At 35.2% G+C, this 18,742-nt stretch overlaps 1 protein-coding gene across 1 annotated transcript in view; it reads left to right on the top strand.

Moving 5' to 3' along the window:
* The window catches only part of LOC143909322 (sodium-dependent noradrenaline transporter-like), a 64,780-nt gene extending 48,458 nt beyond the window's left edge, over positions 1-16,322 (top strand). The window contains exons 4-19 of the mRNA XM_077427244.1: positions 4,084-4,140; positions 4,221-4,385; positions 4,940-5,059; positions 5,156-5,287; positions 5,359-5,421; positions 5,484-5,685; positions 5,756-5,889; positions 5,976-6,115; positions 11,881-11,984; positions 12,145-12,269; positions 12,345-12,457; positions 13,970-14,110; positions 14,223-14,322; positions 14,390-14,490; positions 14,564-14,731; positions 15,939-16,322. Coding sequence (XP_077283370.1) covers positions 4,084-4,140; positions 4,221-4,385; positions 4,940-5,059; positions 5,156-5,287; positions 5,359-5,421; positions 5,484-5,685; positions 5,756-5,889; positions 5,976-6,115; positions 11,881-11,984; positions 12,145-12,269; positions 12,345-12,457; positions 13,970-14,110; positions 14,223-14,322; positions 14,390-14,490; positions 14,564-14,731; positions 15,939-16,037 — 1,964 coding nt within the window. The 3' untranslated portion in view covers positions 16,038-16,322. The remainder of the gene's footprint in view (positions 1-4,083; positions 4,141-4,220; positions 4,386-4,939; positions 5,060-5,155; positions 5,288-5,358; positions 5,422-5,483; positions 5,686-5,755; positions 5,890-5,975; positions 6,116-11,880; positions 11,985-12,144; positions 12,270-12,344; positions 12,458-13,969; positions 14,111-14,222; positions 14,323-14,389; positions 14,491-14,563; positions 14,732-15,938) is intronic.
* Positions 16,323-18,742: the final 2,420 nt, after the last annotated feature.

Below are 18,742 nucleotides of genomic sequence, written 5' to 3' on the forward strand. Positions count from 1 at the left end.
CATTTTTTGCCAAAAAGTTCAGATGAAATATGCATGCACGTGTGCGTAAATTTATATACATATATATATATATTTTTGTACAGGTTTTCCACCTCAAATTCAATATTTTCCATTTCAAATTAAATATTTTGATCTTGTATGATCTCCACCAAATTTAATCTGATTGATGGGTCTGCAAGCAAATTTCTGGCAGAATATATAATCTTAGAACATACTTCTTCAATGGGATTCATCATTGGTGAGTATGGAGATTGTTCACTGTTCGACACGAAAAATGATTCAGAGACGAGATATGATTTTTCTTATACATAGATCTATGCCCAGTAAACACGAATCTCGTAATGAAAAAATTTGATTGCCTCGAGACTCGGAGATACATATGTGTTTTTTAAATCACGTGATTTTTCCTTATCTTGGTGTTGTTCGGTCGATTTCTCAAATCTGTCAATTTCGTGCTCAAAATGAATATTGAAATCTATATTCGGTTATTTAATCTTTCATTTGTAGTACTTTCAGCTTTCAAATCTTCTAAGTAGTCGTCCACTTCAAATCAAAAGTCAAAAGTACACTATTTTTTGTTTAAAACCGTGCTCCACTAGTACGAGTTTTTAGCTCGCAATTTTACCAATTTAAAATTCAGCACACGAAAAAATTTTAAACGAAAAATTTTTAAAGGGTTAATTGGAATTTTTCTTCTAATTTCTGCAACAATCTTTCAAGAAAGTCGCAAAAATATTGGAATTAACTGTGGAGTGCTCAATGATTTCATGCTACACAATTATGTACATCAATATTCATTGCCATCAATAAATATTTAATTTGAAATGAAAAATATTGAATTTGAGGTGGAAAACCTGTATATCTTTGAATTCGTTTTAAAAGGATCGAAGTCGAAATATAATATAATATCAAGATTGTTAAATAACGTAGATATGTACATATTTATATAGTAAGTGTAATTAGTCAAAATATCCAAATTTACCTGGTTTCAGATTGTAATAAAGGCGTTGTAATAATGAGTTACTAAATAGATTGAAATTGTGATGAAAGTGAAATTTCAGAGACTGGGAAAAAATCGATGTCAATAACCCCAAGACGTTTTGAAGTTCATTATATATAAGACTAGCTGTATTACCCGGCTTCGCTCGGTATTTGTAATATAAACCGCTTAAACATGACTTATCTAATAGTAAAAATTTTATTAAATTTATTTGAATAGTAATATAAATTTATTTGAATACTCATTTGTTGTTTTTATTAAATTGACTGTCACGAACAAACAAACATATATACTGTCTCTTTCAAAATTATATGTATACCAGAATCCGGCGCCCGCGCCCCCGGTGGCTCCGCCCCCCGGTACCTTCGCCCCCTAGGGCTACACTCCCTAAGTCTCCACTCCCTAGGGCTCCACTTCCTAGGGCTGCACCCCCGGTGGCGCCTGCGCCCTCAGCATCATTTTCTTCGGGGAATTCGAATCCTTTGAATCGAAACAAATCCAATCGGCACCTATGAATCGAAAAAAAAATAAATCGAACGTGTCGTCTACGAACGAACTAACCAACCAACCAATGTTACATACAAAGTCTCTTTCGAAGTTATATATTAGATATATTCCTTGCATAATAAAATATTTTTATGCCTAAACCACTCGAATATGGGAAATATATAATAGATTGGTTTAGCATTTTTCGATCATAAACAACTAGACAAAAATATGTACATCGAGTTTTGACTTACCTTACTTTCAAAATTTTACACTTACCTTACAACTCGCCGTGTTACGAGTTATCGTTGAATGAAAGATTTTCCAATACATATTTTGTGCACATTTTCATATTTAGCGTCTTTTTTTTCATCGATCGTGTTCCATACAGTTTCCTTAGTTTATCCGCCCAATTTTTCTTTCTTCTTTATCTGTCATAGATTAGATACACTTCTAGTTTCTACTTGTTTTATTCGTTTTTCAGTGACTGGTGAACAAAGGAAGAAAAACCAAGTTCACAGAAAAGAAAAGTTTTTTTTTATACATGAAGTTGTCACACTTCACATAGAACTTGCTGTTTTATTATCCTATGTAATGTATGCATCTGCATCAGTGATATTGCAGCATATGTAGTTGTTATTTCAATTCTATCCTCATTATTTGTATAATATAGCTTTCAAATACCATTACATTTTCTCAGAATTCTAATAAGAGGCATACATATTGAATCTTATCCCATTTATTTAGATAGGCAATTTAATATAAAATACATATATGCGTACTTAAATTGACAAAAAGCAAAAATTCGTTGACAAAATCCGACCTTTTAGACCTGAACCGTGCATATATTCGATTGAATCAACTATTTTGCATATGTGAGTACATTATTATCTTTGAAAATCGGTGTACATGTGTGTGTGTGTACTTTGGGGAGATATAAAAACGACCCGAGATTCTTTGCGGATAAACGAGCGACTCGATAGTCCGTTAAATTGTATGTGGCTCATCCCTAAGCGTTATTCAAACGAAGTGATCCTCATAAGAATACGAGAATAAGAAGTAATGATAAACAATCAAAGGTATATTATACCCAAGACCGTTCTCTTTGAAGCGATACGCTCAATTGAATCTTCCGAAATGTATATTATTCTACACACATATGTACATACATATTTATAGCAGTATAGCAATAGCTTTGATATAAAGTTAGTTGCCAAAAATGAAAAGTCCACATAACACGTTTAAATGGAATTATAATTATTTGCCAATAAGAACGAACCGTGACGTTTAGTTGCGAAAGTATTGGTTGCATGAATAAAGAATTGCAGACGAACGGTTTGAATAAAAAAACAATTTATTTTAATATTCGGTACAAGAGTTGATTACGGACTAACTTAAATTCTAACAATATTGAGTTTATATACTCTTTAGCAAACAAAGAATGTGTTGAAGACACGTGTTGTACAATCTTGGTTAGTCAGTGCATGGGTGTGGTGGAATATAATGGTTTCATTCATAATCAATGTGTGTCAGTAATCAATAATCAGTAATTCATACGTATTTCATTAATCAATGGTGCATTCATAAAATTAGGTGTGTCTTATCTCTACTGGTTAGTCGTTTGTTCTTTATATTAATCATGTGACAACGAAGGAGTCATATGATGGCGTCGTAGAAATGACGAATTTGCGAGTACATGAGTACAATGGTAGAGGGTTATCTTCAGCCTTTAACTCATGCTTCGTGTACGTATATGAGAGGTCAATCAGCCCACACAGACTTGAACACACAAAGGCAAAATCAAATCCAAAAATTAGATTGAAAACTAGCAGCCAATCCGACGCATACGCGTTCTTACGTTTCTTTAACACTTCTTTGCATCCCATTGACTATGAGCGAAATTTATCTTAAGCCAACAGAATAATATACAAAAACTTTTTTTAAAAACAAACCTCTTTTTTAGTGTTGTATATAATATTAAGATATATAAATTATTATTTTGAATAAAAATACCAATAATTTTATTTTACTACCGCCATCTATGTATAAAACTAAAGACTACATAGACGTCACCCAGATTTAAAATTTGCAAACTTCAAACGCGTCTTAAACGATATTTTATCTCTATCGTAATGGCGGAGGATCCATTTACTTATATTGATGACCAAAATGAGCAATATGGCAAAGTATGAAAACGATCGGATAAGAGGCAAATTGTTTCCTGAATTTTAATCGTAAGTGAGACGTAAAGGAGGTTTGTAAACACGAGACACATGACACGTGTATGTAGGATATTGTAAGCGATGTAAGCGAAGCCTGCAAATTCCCTTCTGCCCAGCGGTGACGAATTCGTCGATTATTATTTTTAGCAGTTATTATTTTTTTCTTTTTTTGTGACAAAATTAAATTTCCCCCGGGCCCGAATTTTCTCTCGGCGCCTATGTATATGTACATACATACATACATACATAAATCCTTAGCAATGAAAAAAGCTAAAGTTGAAAAGAGACTCACAAAATCAAATTTGATTCCGTTTAGTCAAATATACAAGATGCACTGATTTCAATCATTTGGTTATGTTGTTTGTTTTGTTGTAGGTCGACACAAGCCCTCAAAACTTCACGGATCGGCAAACACGCTTCTCTACCACAAGAGTATGTTTCAAATGTGTATGCATTATGATTCTCATAGACTTTATCGGCGTATTAAATGTAATATGTCGTGATTTTTTTAGAAGAAATGCTCGTCCAGGTGGAAGAGGATTCTTGTTTAGTACAGAGTCTGGTTCTGACGGAGTCCTTGGAGAGCGAGCAGGAGGCCAGGGAAGGTGGAGAAGGAGAAGACACGTCTCAAGTCATCTCGATCACAGACGGAACCTTGAATAATCTGGATGGCAAACGTAAATAATTTATTAAAACATCAAGACGTAATTAGATTGTCAAGAGTGAGTTTTGATTGGGTTATGCTTTCTTTTTAAATTCTAACTAGTTTCATTAAAAGCGAGTGTTTTGCTGTATACGTATCTTATTGATTGAAATTCTCATTGCATTTTCTTTATAAATTTATTAAATTAGTAGCGATGAAAAAGTCTCGACTATAATAATAGAGATACTTGAAAAAAATCCTCTTCAAAGTCAATATTTTTTATTTCATTTTTGTATAGAAAGGCACTCCTATTATACAAGAAAAATGGTTGCATCTCTTTTAAAAATAAACTTTAAATATTATTGGGTTGAATCGATGAAAATATTTAAGTCGCAAATTCAATAAGGTACAAATATTTGTATTCCAAATTCAATAAAATTCATTGAGCGATATATTCTTTTGTTTAAAGAGAAATGAATGTACAATAACAGCATTTTTTTCCATTTCAAGGTTATCAAAACGATAGCTATTATACAATCACTGCATATAAACTTGACTTACCGTTTTGTTGTTTCAATCTTTTAATAGCTGATGATGGACGAGAGACCTGGGGCACAGGAGCTGACTTCCTACTAAGTATCATAGGATTCGCTGTCGACCTTGCGAATGTGTGGAGATTTCCATACCTCTGCTACAGAAATGGCGGAGGTATTGAACACTACACTGATTTTGACACTTTTTACGCACATTGCTGAATATTATAATACAAATGTATACATATATGTATGTATATAACCCTTTCAGGTGCATTTTTGATACCGTACACGCTGATGTTAATCTTCGGAGCCGTTCCTCTCTTTTATATGGAATTGATTCTGGGTCAGTTCAATCGGCAAGGTCCCATCTCCCTCTGGAGAATATGTCCCCTTTTCAAAGGTATGACATTTGGACATCTTATCGGTAATCTCTCAAATCCTCTGCTAATTGCATTGTTTGCAACTTTCAAGGTGTCGGGTTCTGCGCTGTCATGGTTGCCTTCTACGTTTCGTTCTATTACAATGTCATCATCGGTCAGTATAATCCCGTCGATTTACCAACACCTTTACAAGAACTAACGAAGCTATTTCAACAGGTTGGGCTTTATACTTCTTGGTGTCATCGGCGACCACTGAACTCCCTTGGATACACTGCAACAATAGTTGGAACTCAAAAAGCTGTTGGGACAATAACAGAGACGATAACATGACGTTTTTGGGTTTCAACGAAACTTCAATGGCGAACATGTCTGATTCAGGATCTCTGAGTCGTTTCACGCCAGCTTCGGAATTTTTTCAGTAATTGCATCAAAAGCTTAAGATTGCAGCTTAAATTCGAGTTGTTTATACGTTTTTTTAAAACTTTCAGCCGGTCCGTGCTCGAAGTCCAAAAATCATCCGGAATTCACGACCTTGGCTTACCCAAATGGCAGTTGGTTCTGTGTCTTCTAGCTGTATACAGCATGCTGTATTTGTCTTTGTTTAAAGGAGTCAAATCTTCAGGTTTTTGTTTTTGGAATTTGCTTCGTCATATATAGAAATATGCAGTTCAAGTTTTAGCAGATTAAGTTTTGATTTTATTTTTTTAGGAAAAGTCGTGTGGGCAACTGCTACGCTTCCGTATGTGGTATTATCGCTCCTCTTAGCTCGTGGTCTACTTTTACCAGGAGCTGCTCAAGGAATCGCTTATTATCTCAGACCTCAACTTGCTCGACTTAAAGATACCCAGGTTAGTAATATTGTAACGTGGGAACATATGAGAGAATATCCACTATCTAAGTGCATTCGTGGCCAAACAAAAGAGACCCCAGATTAAGCTAACGGGATTCAGTAAGTGCCCGAATAATAGAGACCCCGGATTAGGCTAATGAGACTCAGTAAGTTCCCGAATAAAGAATACGCTGGAGTTCTAACAGACCTGGGCGAGTGTGTGCATAAACAATAGACTCGCCATGGTACACCTTTAAGTGCCTAGACAATAGACACATGAATGGATCGGGGAAGCTGTGATGTGCAACTTATAAGGAAGTACACACGGTATAGAGATGGTTCCGTGTGGACCTCTGAGATCGTGGAATAAATGCTATGAAGCGACTTTGGCCCTTTATTTGGATCCGGAACCCACCCCTACGCAACAATATTATAGAAACTTTTCAAATAAATTTTAAATGGATATTTTCGGAAATCTTACCACATTATCACTCCTCACGAAAACCTATTAGAATTGGGGTATTAACATAATATAAAATGTGTTTATCTGAAAGTGGGAAAGGGAAAGTTCCTGATGACATATTTGCTTTTACGTATGTATTTCCCAGGGGATCTTTACCACAAAGCTAGATGTCTGATAGCCCCAAAAGAGGAAATAAGTACAAAATGGAAGAAGATGCGCGCGAAAGGGTTCATTGGTTTTCTGACACAATATACAGACCGTTCGATTTGTAACGTAACCTGCGCGAAATTTCCAAGTGCTTCGTCCGTAAATTATATCATCAATCGTGGATTTTTCCGCGAGCAAAGAGATGCCAACATATGTACATATATTATATCCACACATCTCAAAATTTCTCACAAACGAACACTCGTTGTTTAAGTTTACACTTCAAAAATCTCCGAATCTGACTCCACCGAAAATGTATGATAGTCTGAATCCACGTATTATACTAATAAAACTTCACGATCAACACAATTAAATCGTTTGACGAAAAGTAGAACCGACAACGTGATGAGACAGTTCATATGGGGTCTACCTCACGGCACCCAAAGTGAAAAGGTCGAAAAAGCAAATATCGGAAGGCAAAGATCGAAACTCGAAAGATCTTAAGTCGAAAGATCAAAAAAAAAAGGGTGCATGATACTGTGTATCATCATCATCATTTACAGCCACTCGCCATCCACTGCTGGATGAAGGCCTCTCCAACACGCTTCCACCCGTCTCTGTTTTGCGCAACACTCATCCATCTCACCCCGCACATTTTCCTAATTTCGTTCACCCATCTTCCTTGCGGTCTTCCTTTTACCCTTTTGCATTCTCTCGGATACCATTCAAGCAATTCTTTTGTCCACCTTTCGTCCATCCTCCTAGCTACGTGACCCGCCCATTGCCATTTCAATCTCTTCACTCTATCTACTATGTCCACTACTCTTGTCATACTTCTCACCCACGTGTTCCGCTTTCTGTCTTTTCTCGTTATGCCAAGCATACAGCGCTCCATACTTCTTTGAGTGCATTGGATTTTATGTAGCATCTTGGTGTTCAGTGTCCAAGTTTCACATCCATACGTCATCACTGGCAAAACGCATTGATCAAAGATCTTTTTCTTCAGGCAGAGTGGCATTTTTGATTTAAAAACAGCATTCATCCGTCCAAATGCACTCCATCCTAATTTCATACGTCTCTTTATCTCTTCATCTTTATTACCAGACATGTCAATTATTTGACCTAAATATAAATAATTATTTACTACTTCTACTGGTTTATCATCTAATGGGATGCTATCAGGCATGCAATACCTATTGAACATTAGTTTGGTCTTATCTACGTTAATTTTTAATCCTACTTTTCTACTTTCCCTGTCCAGCTGTGTTAGTCTGTTAAGTAGGTCAGCTGAATCACGAGCTATTAAAACTATATCGTCTGCGAACCGAAGGTGACTCAAGAAGCGACCGTTGATGCTTACTCCGGCTTTGTCCCATTCCAAGTTCCTGAAAACTCCCTCAAGCACCGCATTGAATAACTTGGGCGAGATTGTATCTCCTTGTCTTACTCCTTTTCCTATACTAAATCTATCTGTACCTGAAAAAATTTTAACCGAAGCTGTGGCATTCTTATATATTGCAGCTAACAGCCCCACGTAGGGTTCCGGTACTCCCTGTGTTTGTAGAGCGTTAAGTACTGCATTGTGGCTCACTGTGTCGAAGGCTTTCTCATAATCGACGAAACCTAGGCACAATGGCCGTTGATATTCGTTGGAGCGTTCGATTAGTTCGCCAACTACTTGGAGGTGGTCCATTGTACTGAAATTTGCCCTAAATCCTGCCTGTTCTATAGGTTGGTTCTCGTCGAGGATATTCTTCAGCCTTTCTGTAATAACCTTCGTGAAGAGCTTGTAGACCGCTGAAAGTAAACTAATGGGTCGGTAGTTCTTGATATCGCTTTTATCACCTTTTTTGTGTATTAAGATGATAGTTGCGTTATTCCATCCTTCTGGTATAGCTTGGTTCTGGATGCATTTGCTGAAAAGCCTAGCTAAGATATTAATTAGGGGGGGGCCGCCACATTTTAGTAAGTCAATGGGAATATTATCTTCCCCTGGGGTTTTACCGTTCTTTGCAGTTTTTAGCGCGGCCTCTACTTCGCTAGGCAATACTGCAGGAACCCTTTGGCCGTGTGTCGATTCCAGAGCGGGGAATTGGCCGTTGTCGTTCTCGTATAGTTTTGCATAGAACGTGTAAACTCTGTCTATGATTTCTTCTCTATTCCTAATTATTACTCCGCTCTCTGATCTGATTGCGATCATTTGGTTTTTGCCTAAGAAAAGATCCTGTTTGCACTTTTTCAGGCTACGGTTATTCTTAATGGTATTTTCTATTAGCTTGCTGTTAAAATCCCTGACATCCCTGACTATTCTCTTTTTAATTTCCTTATTTACTAGATTGTATTCTTGCTTATTATTATCCCTATCTAAATTCCTTTTATGCTTAATTAGGTTTTTTGTTTCCGCTGAAATTTTGCTTAATTTAATCTGTTTCCTGAATCCACCTAATTTCTTACCTGTTGAGGTTAGAACCGAACTAATTACAGTGTTCAATTCCTCGATGTCTGCTTCTGGGTTTAATTTCTCGTATCTATTTCCAAGTTCGAGTTCGAATTCCTTTTTCCTAGACCTTAGTTGAGCGAAGTCTGGAGAGCTACTGCATCCTTTTATTAATTTCCTACGTTCGCAATTTATATTAATGGCCATCTTGGCCCGGACTAATCTGTGATCGCTACCTATATCTACTTTACTTAAAACACTAACGTCTTTAACGGAGTGCAGGGTATTTGTTAGGATGAAATCTATTTCGTTTCTGTCTCCTTTAGGACTCTCCCAAGTCCACTTATTGTTTGCGTTTTTCCTGAAAAATGAATTAGTGATAAAGAGCCTGTTGTGTTCTGCGAATTCTATGAGGCGATCGCCTCTTTCGTTTCTTTGGCCGGTACCAAACTTGCCTACTGCTCTTTCTGTGTTTTCCTTTTGTCCTATTTTTGAGTTAAAGTCGCCCATGATTATTTTAAAGTGGTGGCGGCTATTATCGTATGCGCCCTGTAGTTTTTCGTAGAAGTCTTCTATTTCCTCGTCTGGGTGGCTAGATGTGGGGGCGTACACTTGGAAGATTTGACAAGTGTACCTGCTCGAGATTCTTAATACTACATAGCATATACGTTCCGATATGTCGCTTATTTCTATAATATTTCTTTCTATTCTCTTATTGATAAGAAACCCTACTCCTCCTATTCTACCATTTGGTAGCCCTCTCCAGTAGAGACAGTTACCACTTTTTAGGATTATTTGGTTTTCCTGTTTTCGTCTTACTTCGCTAAGTCCTACTAAATCCCATTTGATACTTTCTAATTCATTCTCTAATGCAAGCACACTTCCTTCACTCGATAACGTTCTTACATTGTACGTGGCTAAATACAGGTTTCTATTAGCTAAGCTATCATCCATCGTCACTCTTACCTTGTTGGAGGTTTGGATATTATTTTTCTCGCATTTATCCAAGATGTGTTGAGAAAAAGGCGGTACTTGAGAGAGATTTCCATTCAAGGAGTGAGTTCTTACCGCCATAGACTCTTCTCTGTATTCAGGTCAGGTGTCGGATTTTCATCCTCGGTATCACTTGGATCACTTATGAGTTATTGCATGCCATTTAATAGGGTAGCTCGTTAGTTATGATAATAATAGGTTAACAATTGTTATACTACTTTTCAGATCTTTAACGTGAAAAGCCTCTTTGAGACAGCGGATTTATATATGTATGTGGATGTGCTTTTCAATTCAATATTTTAATAATGAAATATAATAAAGATTATAAAGCTCCAAGGGTTAATTTAAAGTAAGTTTCTTTGAAAAACTATAAGATAGTTGGGGAACAGAGTTCGTTAAGAATGATACAGATCTTTAACGTGAAATGTTTCTTTGGAGACAACGGGTTTATATATATGTATACATATATTTATATGTGAGTGTGGTTTGCAATTGGATATTTTTAGTATCAAAATATTATATAAAATACTAAAGAGTATAAAACCCCAGCAGGTACTTTATTTGGATTAAATATAGAAATAACTTTATAGTAACTTTAAAATAGTTGAGAGACAGGGTTCATCGACCAATAAAATATAAGATTTATTGTTTCGGGCAAAGACGAAAGCAAATTTCGCGTGGGGGAGATTATAATTTATGGTCTTTTTTGTTTGGACCGAGGGTTAGGTAGTAGCAGGTACATATGTATAAGGACGAGCGATACGATGAGCTCTTGACAAACTCAATAACACAGAATATGCAAATACACTGATTTTACAAATACACTGGGAGATAAATGCCTTTAACGATCGATCTGCTGATTATTAAAACACTTAAGTTATACTAGGATGCAATTAGTACAATAGGTGAGTAGATGGTTAAGTTTTAGAGTTGAATGCGTGCGGAGTTTGAGTATTTCGAAATGCAAAATGGGAACGAGAGCAAATGCGTGCGTTTCCGAGCGCGGTCGAACTCAAACTCATCGATACTGTGTATATATATATAATATATGTATATATATATATATATATATATATATATATATATATATATATATATACATATATATATATATATATATATATATATATATATATATATATATATATATATATATATACATATATCAGTGGCATGCGGTGAAATTATCTCTTTTTGTCATACAGCCATGTTTAAAGTGCGCGCGCAGGATACGGGAGTAAAAGCCTGTTCCTCTTGTTCCTGTTGTATTCTGCTCGCGCAAATTAAATGAGGATGTACGACGGGGGGAGAGAGAGTTTTACAGCACGCCACTGATATATATACTAACCGTTTTTCATATGTATACGAACATTTTCGACTTTTTCACTGTCGACTATTTTACGGTTACCCGTTCATATGTTATATTTTTGGATCGAAACTAATTTTCGATTATTTCGCATCAATAGCTTTTATCACATTACGTCATAGGTATTTGATAAAATTGTATTTGCGACAAAATACAATATAGGGAATGGACCGGAGATCAAAGTTTGACACAAAGCTAACACACAACCGTTATTGTTGGCGAAAAATGTGATGAAATACGCAATGTCCGGTCGCGAATGAAACGACGTTATAAGAAATCGCCTTGAATTACTTACCTAGTGCGTTCGTAGGCTTGTTTTCAATAGGCTGAGTCTGAAAGATAACACGTCCGGCTTATTCATGTTCATGATATTTTCAGGTGTGGGTTGATGCTGCAGTTCAGATCTTCTATTCAGTGGGTGCCGGCTTTGGTGTTCATCTGTCGTATGCCAGCTACAATACCTTTCACAACAATTGCTACAGGTTCATCCATTTAATTTTGCATTTATGTTATAGCCTTTACCCTATACTATGCCTTTATATCGCATTAAACTGGTCTTATTGAGAAGGGATTAGAGCAGTGTCCCAAGACCCTTCCTACATTGAGACCACTGTGTGAAATCTCGTCTCTTTGAACTTTCAGAGATTGCTTAGTGACGACGGCTGTCAATTGTTTCACGTCGTTCTTCTCAGGATTCGTCATATTCACGTATTTAGGATTCATGTCGCACAAGCAAGGAGTGCCAATCAGCTCGGTGGCAACTGAAGGTAGTAAATATTAATTGAATAAATAAAATATTATGCCTGTTGGAGGTCAGCATTTGTAGTAATGTAATTTTACAGGTCCCGGTCTCGTATTTCAAGTGTATCCTGAGGCAGTTGCGACTTTACCTGGAGCTAGTATTTGGGCTATGCTCTTCTTCTTCATGCTGATCATGCTTGGACTCGATTCAGGGGTTTGAAAAAAATTATACAATTAGTGGTTCGGTCTATCACGTTTCATGCATGTACAAACTTCATAGTTCAGAGTAAATTTCGATCTTAAAGGTAAAACAGGGAGTATAGTTTCAAAACCTAACTACAGAAGATTTACGTAAATAAATACATCGTCACCTTACATTGAATAGGTTCTAACTAACAGTTAGAACACTTTCAAAATAAGGTAACGACATATAGGCAAATAAACTAAGCTACTATGTAGTTTGCCGGGAAATTTCTAATAGGTCATATTTAAAAATAAAGTGCAGGTTGAAAGATGTCAAGTTGAAAGTGGTAGTGGCAGCTGATGGACACATGTGCAGTCTATTTAGCACAAGTCGCGACCCCTACCACTAAAATTAAGCCACACGCGAATGATTTAAGCACATGCGAACCCAAACATATATCACAGACATGGCAACTTTTTTACGTGTGAAGGTTCAACCTTCAACTTGACATATTTTCTTTAATAGTGGTTCCTTAGCTACAATTCCAATTTCCAACTAGAATTATTTAGAAAGCCAATAGAAAGCAGGTATAAAAATTGTAGCTAATCCAAACAAACCCTAGATAACTACAGCCGAGCATTTCGAGTTTTGTAAAGGTGTGTTTAGACTGTCTAATATATCTTGTAACAATATAAAATAAACAAAATACATAAGTCTAAATAATGGATGTATTTTTCAAAAACTAGTTCCACCTTCTTCATTGTCGTTAAAATGTAATGCTCATAATCTAAATGCCAAACCACAATCTAAAATACTCAGCAGTTGGGGATGTCCATCGTGTAATTCTGCTATGATTATAAATTCAGAAATTCCGGTGTAAACGAGTCTTTATAAACGTGGACAAATGAATAAAACGAATTAAACTGTGGCTTTTAGTTATTATCCCATTCCTCGTGGCTTCCGTTTCTTAAATTCACTGGATGGTGCCATTGACATTTGTCACATCGCTTGTCATTTTCTGCACCACTTCCTAAGTTACGGAAGTCGCGAACATTTAGAAAGGTTAAGTTAGTTTGTTTTTTTTTATGTCATGTTTATTTATTTGTCTTTTCTTTATTTAAGTATTTTTAATTGTAAAATTTCATAAACTTTTTTCCTTTGTCCTTTCTTAATCTTTTTAGCACACTCGTCGCTTTGGAGCAATCTAGCAAATTATACGAGTGTGCTCGATTAATTGATGATGTATAATAAAATAAAAAAATAAACGACCCATGTTCAATGCATTTTTTTCAATGCTACCTCGAAAGGCTTAGCGGGTAGTATTCTTGTATACTTTGTACATGCTCAAAATACAACGCCTATCGACGTTTTTCATGCCCATGGATTTGTCAGTCATCAAAGAGTTAGCTGGAATGGGGAAATCTAGTTTGCAAACTACATATGTACATACATACAATCTTTTGAGAACCAAACCTTTAATAAAGCATTATAAAATAAAATTAGCAATTATAATACTTATTATTTATTATATTTGATGTAAAGATGGGTGGTCTTGAATGCGTGATCACCGGACTAATGGACGAATTCAAAGGACTGTTCAAAGACATGAAGCACGCCAGGGAAAAGTTTACATTCTGCGCAGTGTGCTTCTCCTTCTGCATCGCCTGCATCAACGTGACTCCGGTAAAACAAAAGTACCCACATAAAAGTACAATCCATAATTAATAGTAAATAATTAAAAATATAACGATACCATCTTATTGAGGTAAAACATGATTAAAACTCTCACTTCCAGGGTGGAATTTACATGTTTCACTTATTGGACACATACTCGGCTGGTATTTCCCTGCTCTGCTCTGCCCTGTTTGAAGCTCTAGCGGTATCTTGGTTTTATGGTAAGTCGATTTTGACATTGTGCACATTGAAATGTGTGTAGCATTTATGAATAAATCAATGTCACAGGCTTGGACAAGTTTTCCAACGACGTGGAGGAGATGCTCGGTTTCAAGCCGGGTTTGTATTGGAGAATATGCTGGAAGTTTATCAGCCCGTCGTTCATAATAGTGAGCCTGAATACTATTGAGTGTGTGTGAATAAAAATATTGAATTCGAAATTAAAAAAAAATACTTTTGCAGGGTGTGGTGACGTTCGGACTTCTATATCATCAACCGTTGCAATATCAACAGTATTCATACCCATGGTGGGCTGAATGGGTAGGATGGACCTTGGCGCTCAGCTCCGTCCTCATGATACCGATTATGGCAATATATCGCATTTGGATAACGCCAGGAACCTGCAGAGAAGTAAGCTTTCAAAATTTAGTACGTACATATGTAGAATGTGTGTATTATGTATTTCTAAGCCCGCTTTAAAGGTCACGGAATTTGACCCTTAAAGCCCTCAACATGAGGCCACCACCCCCCCAACGAATACAGTCCAAGAGACCCTTTCTTCGGAGAACGAGACGGTTGTTCATGAATATCGCACAAGAACAACCGCACATCATAACCAAGTACAAAATTAACAACAACGCATGAACACATAAAGCGCGCATGCGTTAGGAAACAATACCTGAAACAAGTAAACATACATGTACGCATGATGTATTATGTATTATTGGCCTGAACAATTTATGAATTTATCTGTAATTATATCATAACTAGTGTTGTACCCGATGAAATATCACCGCATGGGTTATGGCCATTGATGTATAATACACATAGATGGGCCCTGACGTGTGATTTTGGTCGGAGATCTTGTCTTCACTAACTGAGGGGTGCGGGGGGTTTAACTAGCGGGGAAGTTGGAAAAAAAATGTTTTTTTCCCTACGACGAAGCGGTACCTACCTACCTGCTAAGAGAAACTGTACATGCGCCATGTATTTTGCATGCGCCAAAAGGGAGACCAGTATAAGACGTGAGGGCGGATCTAGTGTATTATACATCAATGGTTATGGCATATTAAGTTATTAACATATAAGTAGAATGCATAGAATTGTCATTGTTAACAAAAGTATCGTCTAAAAGTGAGCCATTGAAGAGAGAGACGGAAAGTCAGTAGAGAGACAAGAGAGAGAGAGAGACGAAGTTTAGCAAACAATGAACAAACTCTGCCGCGCAGAGTTTTTGTAGCAACATTTTTGGAGGCTGAGAGTGATTCTATGCATTCTACTTCTATGGTTATTAAACAAAAAATATTAAAAGAAATGTGTCGTGCACGCGGTCAATAAATTTTCAATAGATATCGCTAAATTCTCAGAGACTTATAGAAGTTTTTTTGTTTCGATATTATATTCGTACATTTCGTTGGCAGTGGTTTAGCTGTGACGTACATATGTATGTTAAATCGAAACGACAATTATAGTACGGTGAGCGTTATCTTACAAAGATACACACATATTCACACAGAATAGCGATATTATATATTGAATTATTTCGTACTTGATGTCACGGGTTTGATTCCCACTAAAATAATACATATGTATATGTAATACCTTTTGTGCATTGCAGAAGATAGCGTTGAGCATATCTCCAGTGGACGAACACGAAGAAATCAAAAGGACAAAAGTGGTCACCAGATTTTCTTGGAGACACTGGCTCTACGTGTAAGCAGAAGGAAGGAAAATGAACTGGAATCTACAATAAAAGCGAAATTTGCTGAAGCACATGCGATCGCATTTGAGTCATTTTCACAACTTGAAGCGTATTGTGCACTCTGAGCAAGCAATATAATACCACCAATGACTTATCAGAGCGTCACATATGAATACGAATCAAACTTTCTACTAAATGTCTAGATAAAATGCTCACAGTATGCCCTTCGTCGTGCTCTGCACTTTCAGCATATTGAACTCAAAGAGCATGCACTTTAAATATAAAATACTATGTCGTACGAAAAAAAAAAGTACCAAGATCGATATTAATGTTTTTAGTAGCATGTATATATATACATATGTATTATCGTATCTTATATATATATATATATATATATATATATATATATATATATATATATATATATATATATATATATATATATATATATATATATATATATATATATATATATATATATATATATATATATATGTATATGTATATATATATATATATATATATATATATATATATATATATATATATATATATATATTTATCTTTAAGTACTTAAATCTAATGTGTATATGGATAAATATGGTTCGGAGCAGTCGTTGAAAAAAGTGCATATTAGATGTATCTGAAAAAAGAGTAAAAAAGAGTAACTCACATATAAAATATTATAGGAAATTAACTGTTTATATACATATAATAATACATAATAAAAAAAAGCTGTAGACAATAATTCGTTAAGTTGATAGAGCAGCATCATTGTAATCGGCTCATATATTATAAAAAAAATATTAAATTTGTGTTTTATATCACACACACATACATACATACATTTGGTTATAAGCTTTAAGCTAAAGAAGAGTGTTAATCTTTGTGATTAACGCTTCCGTTGTTTTGGACATGTTACAAATTAAACAAGTTCGTGTTCGAAACGAAGTAAGCGCCATTATATACATATATGGGTTTGGTGCATCCGCTCTAAAATCGCCAGACAAACGAACGACATATTAACAGAACGGCAGCTTTAAACGTAATTCTCGTTTTCTCGAATGATAGATTGCACATCAGATGACGAGTAACCTTTCGATGTGCACAGATGCAATTATTAAAATTGAGTTGGATCTTTCTGGCGAGTTTAATAAGGCAAGATTCGGAACTTATCGAATCTTGCCTTATTAAACTCGCCTAAAAGATCCAACTCAATTTTAATAATTACCATTTTAATAATTGCATCTGTGCACATCGAAAGGTTATCCGTCATCTGATGTGCAATCTATCATTCGAGAAGACGAGAATTGCATTTAAAGTAGCCATCTTTCGTTCAATTTGTCTGGCGATTTTAGAGCGGATGCACCGCATCCTATATATATACATATATATTATTAAACATCGTTATCACCTGCCAGAGTTTATCGTCTTGTGCTCCGGTCATTGATTGAGAAGTATTTACATATACTGAGAATGTTCTAAGATATGATTGTGAACTTCCGAGCTTATAACGTTCCATACAACGGAGAGTGTTCGATTGAATTATCTAAAAAAAAGCATATTATACAATTGCAAAATCGAACAGAATGTATGTGGCTTGTTGTGAATACGTACATACATATATACTAAACGTAAATCATAGATTTACTTATTGTTCCTACGTTAAGTTATCGTTGAATGTGTGTAATACTAGATTAACTATTGTTTGTGATTGCTATGAAATATTCCTTTTTATCGTTTCATTTCATGTTCTGCGTAGAAAAATATATAAAAAAAAGCTAAATGTCATCATTGATATGTTGCAAATATAGTCGTGAATATACGATGAGTGAATTATTTATCGTAAATGTGTGTGCAAAAGATGTACGAGTCTGCTTATTACGTGTCGATATTTATTATGTGTGCGATTTGTTGTACTAAATGACATTACCTAATCGTTGTATAAATGTAAACCATTGCATATTAAACTCTACCATATAATAAACTGTAAGAACATGGTTCATTAGTAATCTAAGATAGAGTACGTAGCTTAGAAAGAGCTGGCCTCTTTAAAATGTGTATTAGTAGTAAATGGGTAATAAAAATGCATGTATAATAAATAGAAGGCAAACCCAAAAATCGTGTTTTTAGCAAGTCTGGTAAATATAGTGTATGTGTATGAATAGCAAAAAAAAAATTAAATTATGTATAAATAAAATGTGGAAATCCTCATCTGTCGTTATATATATATAACATGTGAATGAATAAAAAAAACTTATTTAAATAACATTGTTGTTTTCGTTTCTTACATATTATTATGGTCGAACCGCGATGGCCAATCACATTTCGTTTCAGTTTCGCATTACATTTTGGTCAAGAGACATTTTTTTTTTGTAAGTTTTGAGTTGTTTTTGAAATATTTACATTAATAAAATACGTAAGTTGTTGATATTATTAATTTATTTATGGAATACGTATATATATTTCATATTAATGGAAATTTATATTTTTTAGACGATAAATGTAATTGTCAACGTCATGTTATGGACAGCAAAGGTTACAGTAATAATATTAAAGATCTTGGATTGAATTATATTTTAATACTATTATATAGTTGAATAAGAAATAATTAAATAAAATAAAGAAATAGTTTTACATTATTTCAATGTAACAACACAATTCGACTATAAGTAAATAATGTTTTCTCTAAGCAAGATATTGTTCAGCTGCCAAAAGAG

The sequence above is a fragment of the Arctopsyche grandis genome, chromosome 3 (assembly GCF_051622035.1).
Source record: "Arctopsyche grandis isolate Sample6627 chromosome 3, ASM5162203v2, whole genome shotgun sequence".
Classification (NCBI taxonomy): Eukaryota; Metazoa; Arthropoda; class Insecta; order Trichoptera; family Hydropsychidae; genus Arctopsyche; species Arctopsyche grandis.